The 27,142-nt window shown below is 33.4% G+C and overlaps 1 protein-coding gene across 1 annotated transcript in view; it reads left to right on the top strand.

Annotated features, from left to right (window-relative positions):
- LOC145685269 (uncharacterized) overlaps nucleotides 1-26,928 on the top strand; it is a 98,110-nt gene extending 71,182 nt beyond the window's left edge. Inside the window, exons 5-10 of the mRNA XM_081757637.1 lie at nucleotides 1,144-2,258; nucleotides 5,769-5,887; nucleotides 15,070-15,194; nucleotides 19,328-19,420; nucleotides 26,476-26,679; nucleotides 26,828-26,928. Coding sequence (XP_081613763.1) covers nucleotides 1,144-2,258; nucleotides 5,769-5,887; nucleotides 15,070-15,194; nucleotides 19,328-19,420; nucleotides 26,476-26,679; nucleotides 26,828-26,928 — 1,757 coding nt within the window. The remainder of the gene's footprint in view (nucleotides 1-1,143; nucleotides 2,259-5,768; nucleotides 5,888-15,069; nucleotides 15,195-19,327; nucleotides 19,421-26,475; nucleotides 26,680-26,827) is intronic.
- The last annotated feature ends 214 nt before the right edge of the window (nucleotides 26,929-27,142 follow it).

Here is a 27,142-nt window from a genome sequence, read left to right as displayed (position 1 = left end):
TTTTTTTTTGGTAACATGTGAATGATGAAAAAAATGAAGTGATCGCTTCTAGTTTTTAGCTGTCACACTGACTAATGAAATGCCGTAGAACTAAAATTAATATTGCGTAATCTTTATGAACTCCAGACTACGGAGACGCACACTTCAAGAAAAGCTGAAATTGCAAATTCGTTCATCACAGTACTTCGTTGTAACTTTTTTACTGCTACGGGTTCACGTTGACGTTGAGCTGCTATACGCTAGGACTACAGCATGCTTGAGTTGTTGTTGTTGTTGTTGTTGTTGTTATTGTTATTATTATTATTATTATTATTATTATTATTATTATTATTATTATTATTATTATTATTATTATTATTATTATTATTATTATTATTATTATTATTATTATTATTATTATTATTGTACCGGTATTACATAAACTAGAGCGAGTACAAAAGAGGTTTATCAAATATTTATGTCTTAAAACTAGATATGATTTTACCGCTTACATTTATAAACAATAGACAATACTTTTGAAACTTTACTAATTGAAAAACAGACGCGTGTTAAATGAACAGACAATAGTACAAACTTCGAAAATAATAAATTATCCAACACTTACTTATTACAAAACATTCTACTGAAAGTTCTTAATGTTAGGACAGGACATTAATATCAATAGGTATTATATAATAGGTCTAATTTAGGTAGAATGTGATTACAATGAGAAAATCTCAAGATTTTTTTAAAAAAGTAACGATAATTATTTTCTCAGGTATTAAAAAAAAGAGCATGTGAGATGTCAAACTGTAAATTTTAAGACTGATTCAAAACTGTTGTAAGGAAACGAAAATTGCATTTCCTCATTTATTATTGTTCAAACATTTATCCTCTGAATATATTTGGTCTAAATTTGACAAGGTACTGTATTTGACTGATCGCTGTTCTAACACTATATTATTATTATTATTATTATTATTATTATTATTATTATTATTATTATTATTATTATTATTATTATTATTATTATTATTATTATTATTATTATTTCAAATGGCGTATTAAAATATAACATTTTCATTAATTATGAAATTATCTCAACACTCTTCAAATGCGACAGCAGTGTTATTCGTTTCTTAATTGGTAATTTTATCTTTACAGAAAACATAGAACGTCAACATTCAGAAAGTGATTACCAAAGAACGAACAACAACTATTCGCCATTGGACGACATTTTCGATGAGTCACCGGGCAGAATGTCTTCCAATCTAAGTCAAACTAGTAATCAACGAAATCGGATCAGAATTACACAGTCATCTCCACTAGACCTTAGTATGAGTCGAAGTTTCGAACGAGATGACATGAATAATATGAAGGATAAGTGTGAACAGAGTATGTGTGTGCAAAACGTGAATAATAAAGATACTTCAAAGAAACATGTAAATAAAGATACCTGTAAAGCTTTTGGTAGCAAAATGCAGGAAGCAAAAAACTGCCCTCCTATCAACGCATCACTTACTGGTGCTGAAACTAATTTTAAGCGTAGAACGAACAAACGTTCTACACGTCGTGAAGAATTGGATTTTAGTAGTTTTCGTGAATTTGTGAACAGTTTAAGGGAAAGAGAGGAGGATGAAAATTCAGATTCTGAGGGTGGTTCGGATGAATATTCATATGAAGAAATAGGTTCTCCTAGTCGTTTTAGGGAAAGAAGAAACAATCTTGATGTTGGATCAAAACACCATGTGCTTACAAATAATGAACATTCTTCAGATGTTGTTCGTGATGGAACGAAGAATCAGATTCAAACTGGAAACTATACTGTGCGGAACAAACCTTCGGATCCGGTGGGAGTGACGTGTGATAATTACACAACCAATTCTTGTTACCATGTAGACAATGGAACTAGGCAGAACAAAGGGAGTGTAGATGGAGACAAAGTTGTACAAAGTAGTGATGATTTTATAGATAACAGACCATTAACAATTGTTCATACTGAAGACAAAGAAAATAGCAATGACAGTTTTCAGTTATCTGACCGTGGCTTTCTAAATGATACCGGATGCAGTGAGATTTCAAACAAGAAGACAGTACATAATAGAAACCAAGAGACTACAAATGATTCGGACAGAATTGAAGGAGCCACAAACGTACCGGACTTGTCTTTCAGCAGGAATGCTTCAAATCAATCGTCTGACCTTCATTTCAACACAACTAAAAATGGAAAGAGTCCCAAGATAAAACCGAAGTTATATAGAGGAACTACCAGTCCTTACGTAAGTATATATATCGTTACGTTCTAATGAGGTGTGGGGGAGCATTATCCGTACTTACACAGAGGAACTCTCCCACTTGATCTATCTATCTATCTATCTATCTATCTATCTATCTATCTATCTATCTATATGTACAGTGGCGGATCCAAGGGGAGGGCTATAGGGGCTATAGCCCCCCCCTTGACGCTCAGGTTTACACTGAATAAAATGGGCTTCAATCCTGTTTTACACTGGATAAAACGGCAAAATATGGTTTAGCCCCTCCCTTGATCATATCCTGAATCCGCCACTGTATATGTATATATAGATATAGATATATAGATATATATAGATATATAGATATAGATATAGATATATATAGATATATAGATATAGATAGATAGATATAGATAAATAGATAGGTAGCATATATACAGTATATATACGTATCGTCTCTACGTACATCGCCTACGCCATTTGTTTTTATATAGTTGCTGCGATACGTATTGTGTATACAGAGTGTTTCAAAACAACACCGACAACGTTTGGGAAGTGATTCCTGACACCAAGATAAGACAAAAAGTATTGATCAATCTGGGTGCACAAATGCTTCCTTTCGGAGTTATAGGCTGCCGAAAACATAAAAAAAAAATGAACTTTCTAGGTTCATAGCTCCAGAACTATGGGACCTACCGTAGTTGGGTTAAGACTTCTGGATTCTGAAACATGTATTTTTGGATAGTTCACGCATTAGTTCCTAAGTGAAGTCTTTATCCGACTATGGTAGGTCTCATAGTTCTGGAGCTATGGACCTTTAAAGTTCGTTTTTTCGTGTTTTCGGCAGCCTGTAATTCCAAAAGGAAGCATTTGTTCACCCAGGTTGCTCTATACTTTTTGTCTTATCTTGGTGTCAGGAATCACTTCCCAAACGTTGTCGGTGTTGTTTTGAAACACCCTGTATTTTCCTGTTAACATTACTCCAACCATAGTCATTATTCGTTCTATTGAATTTTATGACTTGCAGTTTTCCATTGTTCGTTTTGATTTCCAAATCTTAGTCCATGCATTAGGTTTCTACATTTGTAGCCTGCATGTCACTCATCAAAAGGTACAAGTGAAAGGACTGCTGTCCTGGCACCTGCAAATCATTCCAAAATAACAAAGCAGTAATATTGTCCAACATTCTCTTCTGCCGATTACAACCCTTTTCCACGAGCTTCCCCAACGTCGGCATTAGCCATTTGAGAATTATAAGGCGGCTCGACTTTACAGTGGCGGCTCGACTCAGACTTCGGGGGAAAGTTTCAAAATTTTCACACATAATATCTGCCTCACGTTTTTTTTTTTTTTTTTTTTTTTTTTTTTTTTTTTTTTTTTTAAAGCGTGAAGCTATCTTGAAAGTTACATTTGAAACTGCTATGCGTGGGTCCTCCGGCCACTTTTAAAATTTATTCCGTCATCGGAAACATACCTTTTAAAGTGTAATATTGTACAATCATATGTGCTGAGTGAGCATGACATCAGTAATTGACATTTGAGATATACAAAACCACAATATACGGAAGACTCTATACCTTGTTAGTTAGTTTAACACTATTTTTGAATTTAGAATTTCAGCTTAAATAGTATCAATTGGCTGGATTCTTCAACTTTGGCTCGTCGCGTAGAAGTTTCTTTCAACAGTCGTGAGTTTACGTATTCGTAGTTTGATATAAATAGCTGGGGCGTCATTTCAGACTTCGCATGAGGGGGGACAAGAGCACCGACGACATAAAAACTTTCACGTTTTGTACTAGTATATTAGTAGACAGTCGATTAAAGTATGTGCATTCCTTAAACTTTTTTTTTTAACGTTCCGCATAATATGATACACATAACTAAAACAATTAGTTCAGTATCTGCAATGTATGATGCTTATATTTATCACATACAATGTCACCCTGAATATACTGGGTAGGTATCTACGATGTACCACTGGGCCATATTCATATTTCTAACAAATCTTATTTTATTAGTAATTTTTTTGGTTAACCTGTTAATTGACCATATCTAATGTTAAACCACAGAGAATACAGTTACTACCCGTTGAACTCAACAACGTTTTTCCCATTGTGTAGTTTACATTAGAGAATTTATAAACCTATTACAAGGCTTAGTAATTGTCTAATCTATTTCTTAACCTATCATTAACTTTTTATAACTACTACATTTAATTATGGATAATACTATAACGACTTGAGTTATCTATATGCCTCGCTTTTCTGTCCATTGGTTATACACTATATTATTATTATTATTATTATTATTATTATTATTATTATTATTATTATTATTATTATTATTATTATTATTATTATTATTATTATTATTATTATTATTATTATTATTAATTGAAATTATGATTGTTAATTGTAATAACTGTACCTTTATTTTGTTACCTTGGTTGGGTCTACGTAGAGTTTGATACCTATAACCACCGCCCGCTGGAGTCACTCCTCTCGCTCGCTCTCTATAGCGAGACATGTAAAAAAAAAAAAAATAGCCCAAAATGACCGATATTAGTATCAAATCCATAGTTTTCGCGGGCACTGAGATCAATGGTGATACTCCCACAGGCGTTAACTTCCAAATACAGCCCCCGTGCGAAGCATGGGTATATTCAACTAGTATCTAATAAATATTACCGTTGTAACCATAGTTTTATATTAGACAATAATTTGTTTCATTGCCACACACTTTTTTCTTCTCCATAATAGTAACGTTCTAGCACCTTTTAAAATGTACTTTTTCAGTCCTTTTAACCCTTGGAGACCCATGATATTTTTTTAACTCTGGATTCCCAGCAGGGGTACAGGTGAATCTCAATACAATTGTTTGCAATTAGAAACATCCTTGTTTGTGGCATCGATAATATTGGTATTAGTTTATGTTGGGTTGTGCTTTGTTAGGTTATGCTGGTTTTGTTAGTGTAGGTTAGTTTAAGTTTCGGTAGATTAGGTTAAGGAAACAGAAATTTGTTTATACGCTATAGAATTGTATTACCTTCGTAATATTTTTGTGGCAGAAAAGGTTACAATATTTCAATATGAATGCAATATTGCAACGATATATTGCAATAGGTTCTAATATTACTTTTTATTCATTTTGCTCTTTACAATAATAAAATACTTGAAACAAATAAGTAACATAGATACCTAAAGGAAGTACAGATGTACCTCATTGTAGTTTTAGCCATATACGTAAGCAGATCACCATACAAATAATCGTTGTTGAGGAAATAAGTTCCCTTACAGTCCGGCCCACAATGTAAAGAACACTAGTCAACCTCGGGTGTCTGTAACATAAAATATATAGTAAAACATATGCATGGGGTATATTTGTACCCCCTTGGGTAAGTTATTTTCTACTTTCTAGCGCATTTTTTAAAGCCGGTTAAATTTTTTTACGAGGTGTGTATTTTAAATTTTATTTTTGCATATAAGATGGATGGTCACAAAATCTAGATTAAATTAAATATTTTTCCTTTCTCAGAATCCAAGAGGAAATCAGAGTCAGAAAACTATCAAGGATTGGACGCTGGAAGTTGACGAGGAGAGGAAAACGTTGCATATAGTAGGAGACGTAGAATGTACTCTAATATCTATTATCGGGTAACTATTTACTACAGTTGTAATATTTCTTTCTTTTTTTTTTTTTCTTTTTGACAAATAAGACAGCTGAGTTTTGTGCAAATATATTTAATAAAATTTTTGTTGACGTAATTATTCTGTTTATACTAATGTTTCATATCTTTTTATTTAGAATTATATGCGTAGGAGTTGATCAGTTATCTTTGATTGGGCAAAAGTTAACTTCCTGGATATGAATATTTGTTTCTGATAATTGTCAAATGTTACATTACTGATTTCAATTCAGATTTGGTAAAATCGTTTTGGGAAAGAATTTGAAGCTAATGGGTAAGCAATTGTAATCGGAAAAATGTTCAAGGACGAAACAATTTTATCATTTTTCTAGCCACTGACTTGATTCGTTCTTTTAGAATTGAAATCTCAAGTTTTATGTCTAACTACTATGCTCTACTGAACTGCATATCAGTCACACAATCGTTGATAATTGATCAGCTCTTGTTGCTATGGTAACGATAGCAGCAACAATCCATATGGACCGCAACACAGCGTTACCAACAATGGAAATTGCCAGAAGCTTGTATGCACATGCTACTACAATACCACTATGTACTAATAATAGGATACTCAGCGGTGAGCCTAACACGTTTCCGCCATTCCAAATTTCGTATCACAGACATGAATTCCAAACAGTAGAAGGAGCTCATTCTTTAATTCTCTTCTTAAAAAATACGTTATTTAAGTGATAGAGATGTTTCACTTCTTGACAGCTGGGTATTATTAGCAAATCTATATAAATAAAATTGAAAGTGACAATGTTTGTAACTTTTGAACCACACCCGACCCAATCTCGATCAAATTTCCCACATAGATGAAGTTCAGCCCTGGGATGTTTTTTATCATTTCACTTTGATGGTGCAACGTAAGGGAGGGAAGGGATATATATATATATATATATATATATATATATATATATATATATATATATATATATATATATATATATATATATATATATATATATATATATATATATATATATATATATATATATATATATATATATATATATATGATCGAAAATGACCGATATTAGTCGAATCGCTGAGTTCGGGATTGCTGAGATGAACAGTGACACTTCCGATGCCGTTTAAATCCAAATTGTTGCACGTAACTTGGGGGAGGGGAGATATAGAGAAATGATCAAGCAATGACTGATATCAGAGGGCGTTTCAGTAATAGTAAAAAGTGACTGACTAACAGAACATTACTAATTTCTCTTATTTTAACCCAGTGAGAAGGGTAATTGACGCTAGTGTTCAAAATATATGAGTTGCATCAAGATGGAGTTGCCTATTTGAGATGGAATCATCTTTGAAAGGTTTCTAAATATCTTTTCTTATGCTCCTTCGGAAAATTAAAGTAATTTATAAATACCTACCCAACCTTCAAGAGATTGAAATACCTCTGTCAATTACAAAAGACTACTTTTAAGAAGAGATTCTACACAAATAGCAAGGAATAACAACTTAGCAGCACAGTTGATGACTCGAACTGGCCAGAAAGCAATGAAAACTTAAGACGACGACTCTTTTTATCCTCGGATGCAATATAATATGTAGATATGTATCCGTGTCTTTGGCTTTCCGCGCCGTTGCGTTAACCACTATCTACCGCTCAGTCCACTCACTGAACAATTCATGTGGTCTGAATAGCTGAGCAGCAACTTCAACAGTGATAGAATATATGGCTGTGTAGGGAGCGGACGGGGTAGTGTAATTCTTAAGGGGCGATGTACACGTTTTTGTGGAGTGATAAAAAAAAAATAGCTCCTATGTCTTTAGTCTTTATCGCAGAAAGTATCTTCTTCGCAGATATGTCAATAAATGTTTTCAGTTTGTTGTTACGGAACTTTGCCGCCGCAAGTTTAGTTCTTCCTATATTGCATAATGGAGAATTTTTGGCTACTTACAAAATACATTTGTACCTTGTTCTCATAAATACCTAGAAATTATTATTATTTGTATTAGAGATGTCCTATTACCTTGGGAACTGGAGATAATGATAGTGAACCAATAACTGCTTTTCTGGAGAACATTGAATACTCATATTAATAACTTTTGCATTTATTTTTATTTAAATGTATAAAGTTTCCGATAATACAATGATTTCTAAACAATTTTAGTTTCTATTCAGTTAACAGTTATAGAGAGAAAGGTACATTTATATACGAAAATTGAGTTTTTTCATAAAATAAGCTTAAAACTTTCAAATGATTTTGTTTTTGTGAAACCTTATGATTTTGTTTAGTGTGCGCCATTTCCATAGGCGTTATCATCGTCGTCATTATTATGTTCAAGATTTCGTCGTCGTTTACTGATTCTGCGCTGCTTGGTTATCGTTTCAAGAGACTTCTCTTCTTTTTTGATACGTCTTTGGCATATCTCATTCAGAAGTGACTTGGTGTAAGTTCCTGGAGTGATGCATAAACAAACCTAACATTAACTTAATAATATTAAAAACATGCGTTCGATGTCCAGAATGTGTAGCGGTAGTTGCATGCAGTACAGTGAACTGCTAACGCTGCTTGGTAATCCAACATGATTTTCTGAATCATTCATCAGTTCTAAATTGCCACTTACTCCACAAGAAATACAGGAGCATGTAGCATATAGAGCTTGGTTTCTCAACCTGAGGGTCGTGAAAGAGTTTCATGGGGTTTCGAAGAGAAGCGGAAGAGATAAATATAATTAGAAGCTAATACCGGAAAATATTTTTAAATATTATTTTGAATTTTGTTTTGAAAGGCATATTTTTATTTTTATATATACTGTTAAGAACAACAAAAAATAGGTCTACTAAACATTCTCAACATATTCAGAGTGTTTAAAAATCCACTTAAACGAAAGAAGTACGGTGTAAAACTAATGATAATTGCATGTTGAAATACTAGAAAAATACAAATGCAACAAAATCTACATATTGAAATACAATTAAAGTTGAAAGCTAATGAGATACTTGACATGAGCATGGTGTGATTTCACTAGTGTGGATATGTCCGGTTCAATCTTCGTGATGCACATTATCAAGTCATTTAAAATATTTGCTAACTTTTCAAACACCTGTCCAAGTTTTTTCTTAAAAAACAAAATTAGAAATCACTTTATTCTTTTATCATACGATCAGAAATTAAGGAGTTACGAAGATTTAAAATTTTCAAACGGCCTCCGTTTTGAAACAGTATGACGAATCGAGTTCGATATTTGTAATATGAATGAACTGACCAAGTTTGGTTTTAGTCCATTCGCTTTTAGGGAAGTTACTGTATCCATTATATACAAGAAATGGATTCTACTATTATAGAAATAGATGGATATCTTGGGATCTCCGCAATAGGTATATTAACAATCCCACACAAACTTATTACATACCAGAAATTATAAGGGGGTCGTTGGCAAGAGGATGTGATAAAATGGGGTCGTGACAGGAATTAGGTTGAGAACCACTAACATAGAGCATTAGATAGTTTCAGATCAATGATGGGAAACCTGCCACTATCAGAGCTTTATTTTTAATATGAATAAGGAACAAAAGGAGTAGAACCAACCTTTCCACTTTAAGTAGTAAAGAGTTTCCCACATAAACGTATAACAACAACAAACATTTTATTGTTTATTTTAGCCCACAGTCCAGATAATATATCAACACGGACTAATTTCACAAATATCATTTTATGAATGTTACCTTTTATTATTTTCTTTTCTTACAACTTCATTACAGATAAAATTCTCTTTCTTATATTCTCATTTTATCTATATTACACAACATATAATTTCTCTTTTTGTCTTCTTCTACCAAGCAGTTTGTATACATTTAAGCAGCGTTATTCCAAAATCAAAATATAAAAATAGAAGTAATCTAACGCAATGATACACAATATCGTTGTATCAATGGCTCCCGACGAACTTCTTTAATTGGTTACAATTCAAGAAAGAATCCTGGACCGTTACATATTTATACATATATGGATACATTACTTTCCGAATAGCCCTCGTATACATACTTTACAATACATATATATTAATTTCATTTCATCTAATTCTTACATTTATTTAACAATCATCTCCACTCCAATTGCACAAAATCATCGATGAAGAGGACTAAAATTTAAAAAAAAAAATATATGATCAATTTATCAATTATTTAGGACCTAACATAGATTTTTCAAATCAATATTATGGGAGCTTATTGACAAATCAACTCAGTATATGCTGACATACTATATAACTTATTTCTTCCATTTGAGCATACGTACAATACTAATAAACAATATTTGTATCAATACATAGATGTAAATTGCATAAAATTCAGAAGAAATATGAAATATGAAGAAATTATAACAATACACCAAATGAAATAAATAAGACTTGATTAATATCATATTCAGGATTAACACAAATAAAGAAATTATTATATTAAGAACTAGCAAGGTTTATATAGATTAGAATATAATAGAATATGTTGTATTTATTCGAGCATATTTATCATAACTTTTAGCAAGCAGTGTTCGTGTTCATTCCACAATTTGCTGCAACTTACCATTATTTTTATTATCTCTATAGAATTCAAAGTATGAATAACAAATGAAATCCTTACGGTGTTTAAAGTGAAACAAAACAAAAACCAATTGAATATGTTTTCCCGGACGCCACAACATTAGCTTAAGTTACATTGACAAAGAGTTCAATTAAGTTACATTGTACGCCACAATCTTGTATACAGTTTTGTCTATGATTTGCTTCAACAGTATTCGGATTCCTATTTTGAGAATTTCTGCCACCTATGAATCTATTGCGAAATTTCGGGTAAAATTAGATCTGTCATTCGCTTGGTTCCAAAAAGCATTACGGTTGTTGTTCCATTTCCTTCTAAAATTAGATTCGGTTCTACTACCGGTAAAATTAGGTTCAACTCTATTTTAATTACCATTGAATCTACTAGGGGAAGGCGTTGTACCTGTGAACAGTTTTAGTCTCTTCGAAATTTTGGTGCTAACATTCTGCACTTTTTCCCCCAATTTTTGTCGTATATTTGAAGTGCCATCTCTTTGCTATCAGATAGGACGATTTTTAAACGTGTTACATAATTACATTAGCTTTTATAGAATATAACAAGAGGATATCCGTTTTGTTCACAGGTACATTATGGTCGTGTACCATTGAACAGACCCTCTTGTACCTTTGAACAAAATGATAATTACAACGTTTCTGAGGCAATAATATAAAAAGAAGCCGTAAATATTAACAGTTATAAATTGCAATAAAAGGTTTAGCTATAAAAAGTTCCCCAGAATTGAAATTTTATTAATTAAATTAAAAATTGAAGAGAAGTTCTAACAAAAACTTGTGAACAATAAAGTTGAGCATATACAACTCTTAACATTATGTTATACAATAAGCGAATATATAGAAACTACTTAAAATTATAATTAATAACTTTATATCCTAACCTAACCTATATAAAATATATCAATTGTTTTAACTACTTACATTGTGTAGCTTTAAACAGTATTATTTATCGTTCAAAGGTACACGATGCATTAATGTTCATAGGTACAAGAGGGTCACCATTACGAAAAAAAGTTCTCCACTAGCTTAAATATTGAACAGATGTTAAAACTAAAAATATTACTGTATTCACCAATGATTCTACCCCAAGTTTGGACAAACAAATATCACAAGTTGCGAAAACCGAAGAGCACAAAACTCAAAAGGTAACTACAAAAAATCTTCGTTTTGGGGGTGAAAAAATTAAAAGGAACATTACTCGGCACAACACTCAGTAAACAACAGCCAAACTCGTTTGTAGTGCTTTTTTTTTTATTTAATCTTTCAAACGAATTTTAATCACTGCACCTAGATAGCTCTGAATTCGAGAAAAGCACAGGTGTTCAAAGGTACATTGTTCCAAAGGTACAACACCTTCCCCTATTATTTCTCGCATTACGAACACCTTCTTCTCTCACATTAATGTTCCGAACTGGTACATAATTAACTTGATTACGATTATTATTAGCCTGTAACGTAAATCGACTCTCAAAATTTTGAACTATCATAATAAGATGATTAAAATTAACACACGTTGCGCAGAAATCAGCATTTGTTGTAACTTGAAAGGTAACAAGATTCGTATTGAGGCTATTACTCTTGATTTCGGTTAGTATGGATTAATTAATTTTAATACGTTGTACACAGATATGACAAAATCAGTGAGATTTCGGTCCACTTTCGTAGTAAAATTTTGATTCCGAACTAGAGCGTCCCTACTGGCCAACACGAAGTCATTCTCGAAGTTAGTAAGCAAGGCATTCTTAAAATCCAAATAATTACGTAAATTATTTTTGATTGCCTTGAACTACACAGAGCATGGGAGTAATAGAACTGAGGCAATATTTTCAGAAATTTAGATTGGCCAATTCCCATTAAATTACATTCATCTTCGAACTTTTCTAAAAAAGTACTGGCCGGAATGTCGTCTGTTTTTCCACTAAATTTCGTCAAGGACCTAATCTCACTAAATCTAAAATGATTAATCTCATGAATGTGCTTATAACGATTGGAATTTACATAAATATCTATTACGGTGATGCGAATGATTTCTTCTTCCATCTATCCAAATGCTAGCTTCGCTGTCATGCTTCATTGAATATCTTTCGGAAGAATCCCCCACGTCCACTGCTACTTCAGGTTGATATGTTATTTGTTCAGTATTGACAACTGGAACGGATCACGATTTAAAATATTAAACTTTTCTTTAACAGTGTTTATCTCTTCTTGCAATTCCTTAATTTGACTACTGTATTCATTCACTATGGTTTCGACAACTTCTACAGAATTTTGCACATCCGTAAATCGGTGCAGAATTTGCTCCATTTTAATATCGGTTCGTTCCAACTTATGATTTATTTGTTGATCTATTTGCTTAAACTTGGCATCCATATTTTGTTGTATTTGTTCCATTTGGTGAGACATTTGTTCTAACTGAGTATCCGTTTTATGCTGTTGCTGTGATATTTGCTGGGTAAGTTGTTCAAACTTGCTGTCCATTTGGTGAGTCAGTTGTTGACCTAACTATTTTATAATATCAGCCACGTTCGCTGCTGAATTCATACCTGGTAACTCTATATTACCACCTTCAGTATTTGTATTTTCAATTCCAGGAATACTCATTTTTAAGTTTCTATAGATTCGTTTTCCACTTCTTAGTAAAGTAAATTCCGTGTTGAAAGTTATATCGAGACAGCTTAACTTCAAACTAATCTTTACTTAACTTCAATGGTGTTTTCGGCACCATTTAAAATTTAACAACAACAACAAACATTTTATTGTTTATTTCAGCCCACAGTCCATATAATATATCAACACGGACTAATTTCACAAATATCATTTTATGAATGTTACCTTTTATTATTTTCTCTTCCAGTTCCAGTTCCAGTTACCTCCCTTACGGCGCATGAAGCATATTGAAACTGAATCACAGTATACTAAAATTTTAACAAATAACAAATTGTCAAAAATATTGAAATGTAAATAGTAAAAATTGAATAAAAACTGAGAGCACAGCTCCCCAATACTTAGTGTTTGCAGCGCCATCCCCATTTCCCTATTTTTTTTTCTCTCCTTACAACTTCATTACAGATAAAATATTTTTCTTATATTCTCATTTTATCTATATATTCAACAACATGTCATTTCTCTTTTCTCTTTTTTTTCATCTTCTACCAAGCAGTTTGTATACATTTAAGCACCGTTATCTCAAAATCAAAATATAAAAATAGAAGTAATCTAACGCAATGATACACGATATCGTTGTAAACTTCACCTTTAGTCTGTTCATTTTGGGATCATTCCCAGTCTCAAAGTTTAAGTATATATGCTACCACAAAATTTACGCTTCTTATACACACATTGAGTTCGGCCCATTATTTTAAAGCAATGTAAATTACGTACGAAAATTCACCACAATAACAAGCTTCGTACTCTCTTCAACACTACCTTACAGTCACGTGATTTCAGGAACAATGATACCAGCCAACTCTACATCAGAGATAAGAGATAATATCTACTTAGACATATAAATCTAAAACTAATACGTTATGAAAATTTTAACAAGCATAAACACTGTGCAAGAAGTATTTCTTAATTCTGGAAAGCAGAAAGAAGAAAATCGACAAGCACATTAAAAAAAAAAAAAGAAGAAAAACTCAAAAAAAAAAAGTTACATATGAAGAGTACCACTTAAAAGCATTTTCTGTTGACGTATCAGTATAATTTCAGAACATCATAATCTTTATACACATACCTTTCAGAAAATGCAATATATATATAATATATATATATATCGAAAATTTTGGCGCGGAAACTTCACATCCCCCTCTAACGCAACGGCATCGTGACACAGGTTCGAATTCCGATCCAGTCGTACGTCTTTTCAGTTTTTGTGTATCATTGAATCCTCAACTAACAAGAAATTGAACTGTTAAAAATTCGGTTATTTCTTCCGTTTAGCAATATATTATTAGACGCTTGATTCTTCCCCTAATTGTTATTGGTAAGCAGATATGTTCTCTTTCATTTTGTTCTATATTTATTTTTGTGAAGTGTGTAAAATCTTGCGGAGGGGAAAATTCCACACTAATGTATGTGTGTAAGAAAACTCCTCGCAACTAATAATTTACTGAAGGAGTTAATAAGATTACACTACTGTCAAAAGTTTGCTAATTAATTACAGTAGTTCATATGTAATTAACGTGTATTTCATATGTAATTTATGGGTACTTATGCGAATTCTTAATTTTACATAGTTACATAGTATTATAATTTAATAATTATGGATGTTTAAATATGTGAACTTTCCATGTCGAAACATTCCAGTGCGAAGAGTTCTATTAATATTACTATTTGTCAGTCTTATATTTTCCCCACTTCGACTGATACATGGTTCTAAAATAACTCTTAAATAAAAAATCCCTCAGGTGGGGAGTAATATTAGATTATTTGCTGTTTATGTGATTTTTTTTTGCGGATCAAAGAAACATTTTTCTCTTAATTTTGCCAGTATTTTTTTTTAACTTTAGTGTCAGTAGAACACGAAGTAATTTATTTAATCATCCTTTTAATTTAAAATTTATTTTTTGGTTCATGCAGTATTACACGTGGATTGAAATTTGAGAGAAGTTCACCTGTTGTTGGCCGACACAATAATTTCAAGATCGTAACAAAAAACAAGTCTGTGTACTTGTTGGTTGATAAGTTACACGACCCTAAAAAAAGTAAGTGGAGTTATATTTTTCTGTAATATAGAGTAACATCATTAATATTATCATCAGAGGCGGCTCTGTAATGTAGTCATAGAGTCATATGTTTTTTCCAAATAATCTGAAGGAAAATATTTAAAGAAAAAAGTTATTAACATTTATTCTTGTATACGAATGAGGAACGACTCAACAGAAATTTTATTTAATATGGAGCCTACAACCCTGCACATCCACTCTGTTGCATACCATATTTTTTAGAGACAGACTGTATAATTTGCTTCGACTAAAATAATTTTTCATTTTTTTTGAGGAACCAGAACTCAAGATCTTTGATTTTTTTTCAACACAACGAATAATCAAATTCCTTGTTTCAAAAGTAACTCAGGTGTTCACTCAGGCTTAGTGCCGATAGACAGTTCGTATTAAACACAAAGCAAACTTTTATCAACAAACTGAACAGTGACGTCCCTTGTTAAATTTAGAACATGAGTGGACGAGAAACTAGATTCTGATAGCAACTTCAGAATTAACAACTGCATTTTTGGTTCCAAAATAGTTTTTCCATGCTAATGCATATATCCAATAAATTTATCGTACTTTTATATCAAACTGAGTTGAAAGTTATTACGGTCGAATCATGGGAATCAGTTGTACAGCGCGATCTCAGCAAAGTCACTTTTTAGTGAATTTAGTGTTGCCAGGACTGAGCAGGCTAATTTAAATGCAATTATCGCATACTGATACGTGTAGACATTTTAATAGCACTATCTTGAAAGAACCACTGGTAAATCTCCGGGAATATCTATTTTGCAGAACAAAAGGTGGTTTGTCCTCTGGGAAAGCAAGAAAACCAGAGGAAGTTCGAAATTTGAATCCCAAAGGTACAGCCACGTTCGAGCTGACTGTTCTGTTACATTATAGTATAATATGAAGAGTAAGATTGTATTTTAGATGTGATAAACCGCTACACAGTTACTCACATGACATATTCTGATATATGTCTTAAATGCGTGGTTACGTCTACTTTGGACAGTTTTGTTACTGTTGTTATTATATTTCATGCGTGGAGAACTAAAGTTTCTTGTTTTCTTTTTTCTTTATGGCAAAACGAATAAATGGATTATCGCGCATAATTATGCATACCTCTAAATATGCATTTTGAGTTTTCGTATGATCAAATATTTATTTTCAATATATTTGCAACACTTTTCTCAGACATTTACTTCCCCTAAAAAGTTAATACGCACTACAGGCATACTACGTCTGAATTTAACTCCCTCTTCCCTCCCAGAGTGTTCAGTACACTGTAAAGTGTGCAAGTTAACTTCAATCGCATATGTATGTATGAAAAAAAAAAAAAAAAAAAAAAAAAAACAACAAAAAGACAATGAGTCAAAAGGGAAAAGTTCGTTGTTAAAATACTGGTATTAATCTCAGACAGGGCCGTCGCGTGGATTGTAAGCGCCCGGAGCGAGAATTCCCAGGCGCCTCACCCCCCGCACTGTGTTATGAAAAACAACCATAGTTCATTCTGTATTCCTAGATTTAATAACATAGAATATACAAATATTAAAGCCCAATGTGTAAGTGATAGCAAACACTTTTTAGTTTTCGGGATTGGGACTTGTTGTAGCTTCTTTCTTTTTACAAGAGCTTTCAAGCGATATACCACTTGACTCCTCTTTCTATTTGACAATTTTGAGTTGGACCCCGTCTGGGACCCTGAGGGGAACCCCGGGGCGAAACTTTTTACTTCGATCTGTTGTCCTTTGAACATCATGTGACACTTGTTTTTCAGTTTTTCCGTCTGGCTGCCCAATTCAGATTTATAGTGGTGGCCATATTGTTTTCAATGCAAATTTTGATGACATTTTGACCCGCAGCCATTTTGCATAGTGTGATCGTAGAGAATCGGGACTTGTTGTAGCTTCTTTCTTTTTACAAGAGCTTTCAAGCGATATATTACTTGACCCCTCTTTCCATTTGACAATTTTGAGTTGGACCCCGTCTGGGACCCTGCGGGGGACCCTGGGACGAAACTTTTTACTTCGCTCTGTTGTCCTTTGCAACTAATGGGATACGTGTTTTTCAGTTTGTACATATCTCGAACCGTTTTCGATTTAAAGGCCTGGTACGGACTAACGAAATCACCCGATATATATATAAGGTATTTCAAAACAACACCAACAACGTTTGAGAGGTGATTCCTGACATCAAGATAAGACGAAAAGTATAGGCCAACCTGGGTGCACAAAATGCTTCCTTTCGGAGTTTTAGACTGCCGAAAACATGCAAATATGAACTTGAACTTTAAAGGTCCATAGCTCCGAAACTATGGGACCTACCGTAGTCAGGTCAAGATTTCACTTAGGAACTAATATGTGGGCTTTCCAAAAATACATGTTTCAGAATCCTAAGGTACTCACACAATGTTTGGATAGGTAGTTTGGCTACGGTCTTATAATTTGAAGTACTCACAAACTACCTCTATAAAAATTGTTACGTAAGTAACGCAGGATTCTGAAACATGGATATTTGGATAGGGCACATACTAGTTCCTAAATAATATAAAATCTATCTTTCCATGTGATTAGCAATGTTCGTAATTTGTTAGCTGTGTGTGTGTAAATCGTTTCGTTGATGTAATGTTTTATCGAGAAATACTTATGGTTTTATGGCTCTTCGTTAGTGGTGTATAACGGCAACCGTAATAAGTTTCCGAACCTGAAATCTATCCAAACCATTCGTTCATTTCACGTACATGAAGGTAGCCAAGCAGGAGATTGAACTCAAAATTGTCGATTGTAGTCAACACCTGTCAATTATAAGATAATGATAGCCTCATGGGGGGGCTTGAACCAAATATTGGTTACATGAATGACATCCGACCAAAGGATGACGCAGGTGTTTTGGATCGTTATCTAATCCAATACAGTATAAATAAAATGAAGAGTTTGTGTGTCTGTCTGTGCGGCCTGGGGACCAGACGAGTGAACCGAGAGTTACCGAATTTTGGTCACGGGTACCTAGGTTTAGGCCCCAAAACAAGACGAATAGTTTTTGGTTTTCAAAATTCGAACCAAGGAAGCCTCAGGGGGAGGGGCGTTTACCGGGACATGTAAAAGCAGTAGAAAATGAGCAATATTAGTGTCAAATTAATAGTTTTCGCGGTCGCTGAGATCAGTGGTGAAACTCAGATCGCATTAACTTCCAAATTCACCCCATTCGACTGCTGGCCGGGGTCACCGGGGTGGGGGGATGCTGAGACATGTAAAAATAATCCAAAATGACCGAACCAGATGCGTTTTTTTTTTTTTTTAAATTCGAACCAGGAGTTCTCAGGGGGCGTTTACCGGAATAAAATAGAAAATGACCGATATTTTTTTTCATATCGTTGTTCAGTTTGTTTACACAGATATTTTATCTGACCCATGCGAAGAATGGGTATTTCAGCTAGTTGTTTAATAAACAATAATCAAGATCCTTTTTCATTGCATGATAGTATAGAAGTAACTTTTATTATAAGATATTTCTGTAGGCTGTTTCTTTTAATAGCTATTTTTAGGTATTAGCTGATGCAGTTTTTAAATTGTGGGTTAGTTACAATTTATTTCAGCATTTTGTTTAATTATTCAGCATGGCACCTCAGGAAATAGATCACATAATTTATTAGTACAAACGGAAACTGGTATTAGAGAAAGTAGGGAAGAAAATAAGCAGTTACAGATTGAGATAAGAGAAGGTAATAACAAGGTTGAGGCATTGCATGTAGAAATTGAAGAGAATAGTCAAGTAGAAATTAATTATTTCTGTTATATGTAAATGGTTTGCCAAATGACGTAGCGTTAGCAAATACAACTATGTACGCCGTTGAAACAATAATAGACACAAGTTATGATAATATTCGCGATAAAATTGACGAGACAACCTGTAGTTTAGAAAACTGATTTGCCCAAAAACAAGCTAAAATTAAACACAGATAAATCTACAGCCTTAAATTTCCATCATATTCAAAATAAGCATTGTGTAGATACTGATATATGTAATCAAATAATAACATATTTAAACTCATCCAAATTTCTGGGACTTTGTCTAAATCACTTGCCTTTAATAAAATCTGCTTAAACTTGAATTCATTTTTGTTTCAGAACTTCCTAGTTTCATTCGAGAAGGATTCAGTAACGGTTTTCCAGAAAATTGGAAGGATTTATTTAGCCGGTGGCTAAAGTCATTGCAGCCAGGTAAGCTATTGAACTAGTTTGTTTTATTCTGAAGATAAAATCAACGAAAAACTTAGAATAGTCGGTACCAAACTTTCGTGTTTAAAAGCAACGCTCTTGTGTATGTTTTTGATATCCTCATATATTTATTTTTTTTATTTATGCATAGAGATAATATTTCCAGAAGTTATTTGAATATATTTTTCTTTTTATTTTAGTGCACACAACAGATAAATGATGGGTGATAGTAGAAACTATTCGTTTTCCAGATTTAATATGTATCTACCTGAGGGTTGTCATTACTAAGGTGGTCCGTAGTACCAGAAAAGCTTGGAAGTTTGCTAGGTTTGCCTGACGATCGAAATATATATATATATATATATATATATATATATATATATATATATATATATACAGGGTGTCTCAAAAGTCCCCTGACATAAAGTAACTCTGTTATTGTCAGAGTTATGACAAAATGTAAAAGGAGAAATCGTCTCCAAATATGATGTTTTCAATCTAAATGAAGGATTTTTTTAAATTGGACGAGCCGTTTGGGCTGTACACTCTTTATGCGCCCATTGTTAAATGAAAAAGCAACGTTGCCATTTACCTGGATCCACAACATAAATGAATGAAGTTACTGTTTGAAATGGGGGCTGGCCAGTGACATGAGTAAAAGACAGTAATTTCATTCACTTATGTTATGGATCCAGGTAAATGGCAACGTTGCTTTTTCATTTAACATTGGGCGCATAAAAAGTGTACAACCTAAACGGCTCGTCCGATTTAAATATTCCTTCACTTTAGATTGAAAACATCGTATTTGGAGACAGTTTCTCCTCTTACATTTTGTTATAACTCGGGTAATAACATTTTCCTATGTCAGGATCTTTTGAGACACCTTATATACATATATATATATATATATATATATATATATATGTGTGTGTGTGTGTGTGTGTGTGTATGTATGTATAGTGCGTACGCGCGAGAGAGGGTAACAGTCAAACCGGCTTTTACGGACAACTTCATAGTGTTTTTTTTTTCAAGCATAAACGTATGTATTATGAAGAAAAAAACTTTTACAGACACTTTGAAGTAAGGTCACGGATAGTTTTGTTGTACAGTCACGAACATAAAGGTAAGGGTCTTTATTTTTTATGGTTCCAACATCTACTTATTTATGTTTGTGGCTGTACAACCAATGAGTCGGTAACTTCTTCATAACGGACAAGAATTTACTTTCAACTCGTATGTATTTATCACAGAAAATACTTTTTGCGATTTGGTAAAAAAAAATTCAATTGATTATTTGAATTTATCCAATAGTTATTGTTACTTCTAATGCAGTTAATAGGCAAATGAAGGGACTTTTAAAGAGGTATGACTTGCTCTTGACAAGAAAATTGTTACACAAGTATCTTATTGTGCAGTACACGTCCATATAAGCACATACCCCAACGATACTTTTTAGTTCTCTACAAAGTGATATTTTCCCCTGTAATTGCAGCATTGAGTATAGTATTAGTCTGTATCAACATTTATAACTAATATATAATATGAAACTACGATCAGGAATTCTATCATTCTACTTACCTGAATATTACCTACTATCATTCCTGAATATTATTTGTTCTTCCTAGCTTTCGACTCTCCCCTGTAATCTTGATCACGGAGAATAAAAGAAAGGGAAAAGAAAACATCTTGGAATAAAATGAAACAGTCTTACCAAGGGAAGAATAGTGTTCGTAGGTTTCCGTAAGAAAATTTCCCTCGACTAAGGTTTCCCTTTTCTTATTAAATTCTTGCTTCTTCCTTTAGCTGTATTAAAGGAAATGTCAACCACATTTGTTTTTAGCTTCTATTTTTTCTCTTACTTTTTTCTTCACTTTTTTAAAATAAAAAAATACACATAAGTACACCCAGCCAACAAAGGATGTAAATTATGCTACTTTGAACACAAATTATTGCTATTGTTTTGGTTTATTTCTAAAGAACAAAGAAAAATTTAAGCATTTATATTGGTCAATCAGTCAGTGCGAGAATTTTCCTGGATTTCCAGGTTTTATCGGAAAACATCACTTTTCCTTTTTTGCTAAATTCCCCTCAAACTACGAACGCTGGGAAACAGCGGTGCTAGAACGCACTTTATCAAATTCAACGATCACGCATCACTATTCAGATATTTTCCTCTCCCGTGCGAAGAATGGGTATTTCAGGTAATGTCATTAATCGAGCAGACGGTTCTAGGAAATTTTGACACATTTCTTAGTTTCTAAGGTTAGGTTACAGCTTTCAGGTTGGTTCTACCAAATTTTAACAGATTATTTGCATTTTCAGGTTAGCTTAGAGCTTCCAAAATACTGGTAATGATTCTTACCTTCAAAACTGTTTTACTGCTTACCTAATTTTGACAAACTTCTTACAATTTCAGGTTAGGTTAGACCTTTCAGCTTGCTTCTACCAAATTTTGACAAATTTCACTACCATTTAAAATTTATTGCTGTACACTGAGAGAAGTTACTTCTATTCACAATCTTATTCCTTCACGAAAAATGTTTCACATCATATTTTACCTACAAATTTTCTATTTGATAAAACCATCTGCTCGAGTGAACCTCAGCTAATTCCTCCATGTTCTTCCTAAAACCGCAAATTTTCAAAACCTCTGAAATATGTTTATATACTGAGTTTAATGTTTCTAGCTTGAGGGATTAGTGAGATATTTAACTTCTCGCATAAATTATGAATCCGCTCCCCTCTTTGGATATCATTTTAATTAAAAGTAACATGTTAAAAATCCAGTTCGCGGTAGGTCATAATTCTACTCAAACAATCATTTTAATCGGTTTAGCCGTTTTCCTGTGATTCGATCACAAACAAGATGGCTTTCATTTTTATATTAACTAGTAGAATACCCGTTCTTCGCACGGAGAGATCTTTCATTTTGAATATAAAAGGCTGAATTTGGATTTAAAATGATCATTTTCGATCATTTTAACCCCCCCCCCCCAAGGTGTGGGACAGAATTCGGATTTAAACGGCGTCAGAAATGTCAGTGTTCATCTCAGCGATCCCGAAAACTATGAATTTGACACTAATATCGATCATCTTCGATCACTTTTATATATGTATCTTTCTCCTCCTCCTCCCTCAAGTTGTGGGGCTGAATCTGGATTTAAATAGCATCGGAAGTGTTACTGTTCATCTCAGCGATACCGAAAACTATGAATTCGACACTAATATCGGTCATTTTCGATTATTTTTTAATATCTTCCCTCCTCTCAAGTTACCGGACTGAATTTGGATTTAAACGGCATTGGAACTGTCACTGTTCATCTCGGCGACCACGAAAACTATGCTTTCGACACTTACCTTACCTTACCACTTGGCGCTACAGCCCTGGGTGGGCTTTGGCCTCTTCCACTATTTGCCTCCACTCTTCCCGATCTTTGCATTTTTCTTTCCATCCTCGAACCTTCAATTTTTCCAAATCACTTTCCACCCCGTCCAGCCACCTGGTTTTTGGCCTTCCTTTCCTTTTGCTGGAGTAGAGTCTTTCTTTCATGATTTTGTATGGCATCCTGTCGCTGTCCATTCTTATTACATGTCCTAGCCACCTTGCTTTCGACACTAATATCGGTTATTTTTCGATCATTTTTAAATATCCCCCCTTCCCCCCACCTCAAGTTGCGGTGCTGCTGAAATTGATTTTAAACGGCATCATTTTTAAACATCTCTCCCTCCCTCTCCCATAAGTTGCACCGTCAAAGTGAAATGGTAAAAAACATCCCAGGCCCTACCTCATCTATGTTGAACATTTGATCGAGATCGGAAGTCACTTTTATTTTTATATATAGAGATAGGTAAAAGGAATGTAACCAAAATAACAAGTGACAACTAACAACCAAATTAAACATTTTGCTAATACTCACGTTTCTCTTTACATCTTTTATATATATATATATATATATATATATATATATATATATATATTCACTTTTTCTTTCACTTTTTCACATTCTTTTTTTAATTGTTCAATAGTGCACTCTATGTTCAACTACAAATAACAGGAAGGAAATTAGTTTACGTAAATGATTATTGCAAGCAAGATTTTGGGAGAAGGAGGTATACAATTCTCAGGTGCAAGCTTAGAGTCTGAGTGTGGTTCAGGTTTCACACTATAACTTCTTCCTGCTCCTGTTAAGTAGATGTAATTATAAACAATAAAATAAACATAAAATCAATCAAAAAATGTATCAATTGTTTACGTGATGTGTTTACACGTAATGCTGTAACATTCAATACATTGTACCATTGTTGTTTCTGTAACGAAACAACATAATACTTCACATTATTATAAAGTTTTTACGACAGAAGAGAGCATAAGCATGCGTATTTGTCAGAATTATGGTTGCTACGTGTTTAAACTTTTTTGCCGGCACAGTCCCGATTTTGGAGAAAATGTCCCGTGTCCTGACTTGGTTCTGTTGGGACTTTAAAACATCCCGGCTTCCATGGCGACAGGCATGTAGCAATGTTTCCGGGAACAGAAAGTCTAAGCAGATACCATGGAAGTGTCGATATAGATAAGTACACACCCACTATCATGATCTAGCGTCGAGTTAACGCTGTGCAGTCCATCACGATCATATGAACGAGAGTTGTGTCATTTCATGTTATGGTCAAGTTGCACGCTCTGTTGCTCAAGTGTCGGTGTGTACTGCTTCATTACTTCCACTCACGCATCAGTGTCATGGTAGAATGCTCTGTACGGCACGAAATGCCGCCTTCCTGTAAGCTGATCATGCGGATTATCAGAATTATTTCAAATGTAGACAACTTAGCTCATTCTAGACTTTCGTTTATCAGTCTTAGAATTATAACAATAACCAATCTATATATTTATACCAAACATGTGCAAGTTGGAACAGGGAGTGGGCCAATCACAGAGGACTTACTAGTGTTAAGGGCTGTATGAGACAATATATAACATTTTCATAACAATCGAATTGTCATATTTAATGGAGACATTCGTTCATCGTCACAGAAACTTAAAAACTGCTATAACGGTAACCAAAATATTTATTTACTTAAGAAAGGCAGGAAAAAAAAAACTTTATTTTATGTTTACAGTTCAGTTGTCTATTCTCCACTACCTGAGCACTGCATAAATTGCCCGTACTTAGTACTAATTGTGCACTGATCCAAGGCTTTGCATAGCATATGCGTTCACCATCTTGCTGATATTGTAACCGTTCCTGTGTCATACCGTGCCGACCACAGAATAGCGAATAAACCTAGTTTGGATACATTTCCCATCATTGCTTGGTGTTGAAATGTTAACAAACAGCGTGCAAATCCTTGTTATGCTACTGATTGCAGCAAACAGAAAACACTAAACAGATCATATAAGTAGATCTTACTAGCAGGGACTATGCAGGAGCTGGATCCTGGGGGTCCCCCCGAAATTTCGACTTTTCTGTGAATTTTAGTCTAATTTTAGGGATGAGTTTACAAATTTTAATATAATTTATCCTTTATTCATAATAACAAGAGAAAAGTGAAATAAATAATGATTATATTAAAATACGTACACTAAAAATTGAAAATGAAACAGTAAACTGTAACAATACCTGATTGTTACATGATAAAAATTTAAAATTATAAAATGAAAATTAAAAGTATACAACAATATTAATTTAATGTTATGAAGATATTTCTGGTAGGTTACGTCTGATGAAGGTAACATTAAGTTACCGAAACAGTTACGATTTATTTTAATTTTAATAAACAAGTATATACTCTGGTCAGAAAAGTATTAATTATTTAAATTTATCTTTATATTAAGTTTGCCTTTCCGAGAGTTTTGGACCTCCCGAAATAAATTCCTGCGTACGTTCTTGCTTGCTAGAATCAAACAGGGAATTATCTAATGTAGATAAGCTACGCAATTAATTGTGAAATGTAAGACTACGGGGGATAATACAAAAAATATTCATCACGAAAAAAAAAAATATTTTTGTCCAAAAAAACTTCTTTTCAAAACAATAGTCATACTCTTAGTTTTAAAGAATCATTTTATTTATTTATTATATATTTCTTTCTTTCATTTTTTAATCTTCTCTTGGTCCGTGGAGAAACACGAAGTGATGGCGATAGTTTTGATTGTAGTTCTATTTCTATACACAATACTTAAAGGTTGTTTGTTTGTTACTAGAATATATAAGTAGATTTGATCATTCTTTTCCTCACTTACAAAAGATCGTACTTTGTTTTTAAGCTTAAGACTGTGCTCAAACCGATTTATTCATTCTGAGGTTATTGAAAAGATATCAAATTGGGTGGTACTCTTTTCCTTAACTAACTAACGAAAATAACTCTATGGCCTATGGAACCCAGAGGTTTAATGCCACGTCCACAAAAGCTCTTCATTAACTGCTATCCTTAGCCAACTGGATCCAATTTATACTTTGTATTCCTATTTCTGCGAGATCTACCTTCATATTATCCTACCATCTGCGCCTAGGTCTTCCTAATGGTCATTTTTCGATTGGATTTCTCGTTAAAACTTTGAAAACTTTACTACCTTCTTCCATTCTGTCTACATGACCTGCCCACCTAAGCTTCCTAGATTTGATGACCATAACAATGTTTAGTAAACAATATACATATGTAGTTTCTCGTAATGAAGTTTCCGCCATTCCCCATTTCCGTTTTTCTTGGGTCCGAATATTCGTCTTAGGATCTTGTTCTCAAACACTTTCAGTCTGCGTTCTTTCCTCAGAGTAAGCGACCATGTTTCGCAACCATACAGCACAATAGGCATGATTATTGTTTTATATATTCTAAGCTTCAAATTCCCAACTCTTAGTGGACATTTAATTTTTTCATGAATATGGTTTTTGTCTGTTAATATTGATCCTAGATATTTGGAAGTATTCACTTTATCGAAAGTATTGTTTGATATTTTAACGCGTTCATAATGTGCAGTTACACTTTTCCTTACGTTTACTTATTTAGTTTTTATTTCTTTTTGCTTGTGTACTGTTTGATAATCACTTAACATTTTCCAGTTGAGGAGATGTTGGACATTTCATCCAATAGTACTACTACCAGCCTGAACAACAACGAAGCGGAACCTTGTAGAATTTTGAATGAAACTTTCACTGTAGCGGATGAAGTCGACCATAATATGATGGAGACTGTTGAAACATGTGAAGGCATGGCTTCGAATGTTATGGTTGAAGCAAATCGAGTTTTAGATGGCAATGACACAGGTATAATTTGTATATTCCTGTAATTTATATGTTTAGACAAAAGTCCGGGAATATTTTAAAAAATATTGTAGCCAAAACGAGTACCATTAGGAAGTAACAACGTACATCATTTCAAAGAGTCAAGTTGTAAGTTCTTTTCTAATTGCAGATGTTACGTGTAGTTCCAAATATCGTAGCTTGGTGGTCATAATCAAGATTGCGGTTTCTGGAGCTGAGAAGGCTTTCTGCTGGCTGCCTGCTAGAATTTGACAAAACAAAGAGTGCAACGGATGTCCAGTAAAAATTTAGGATGAAGTACGGGAAAGCAGCACCAGCCTAGAAGGCAACCTACAGTTGGCATTTAAAGTTTGTTGAAACTGTATGTTTTTGTGTCAAGAAGAGATGTGGTCGGCCATGTGTGAGATCAAATGGCATTGAACAAGTGAGAGAAGTTTTCACAAGAAGTTCTATAAAATCTATACTT

The sequence above is a fragment of the Thermobia domestica genome, chromosome 5, assembly GCF_964235325.1.
Source record: "Thermobia domestica chromosome 5, izTheDome1.hap1.1, whole genome shotgun sequence".
Taxonomy (NCBI): Eukaryota; Metazoa; Arthropoda; class Insecta; order Zygentoma; family Lepismatidae; genus Thermobia; species Thermobia domestica.
This window is presented reverse-complemented; position numbering and strand designations above follow the sequence as displayed.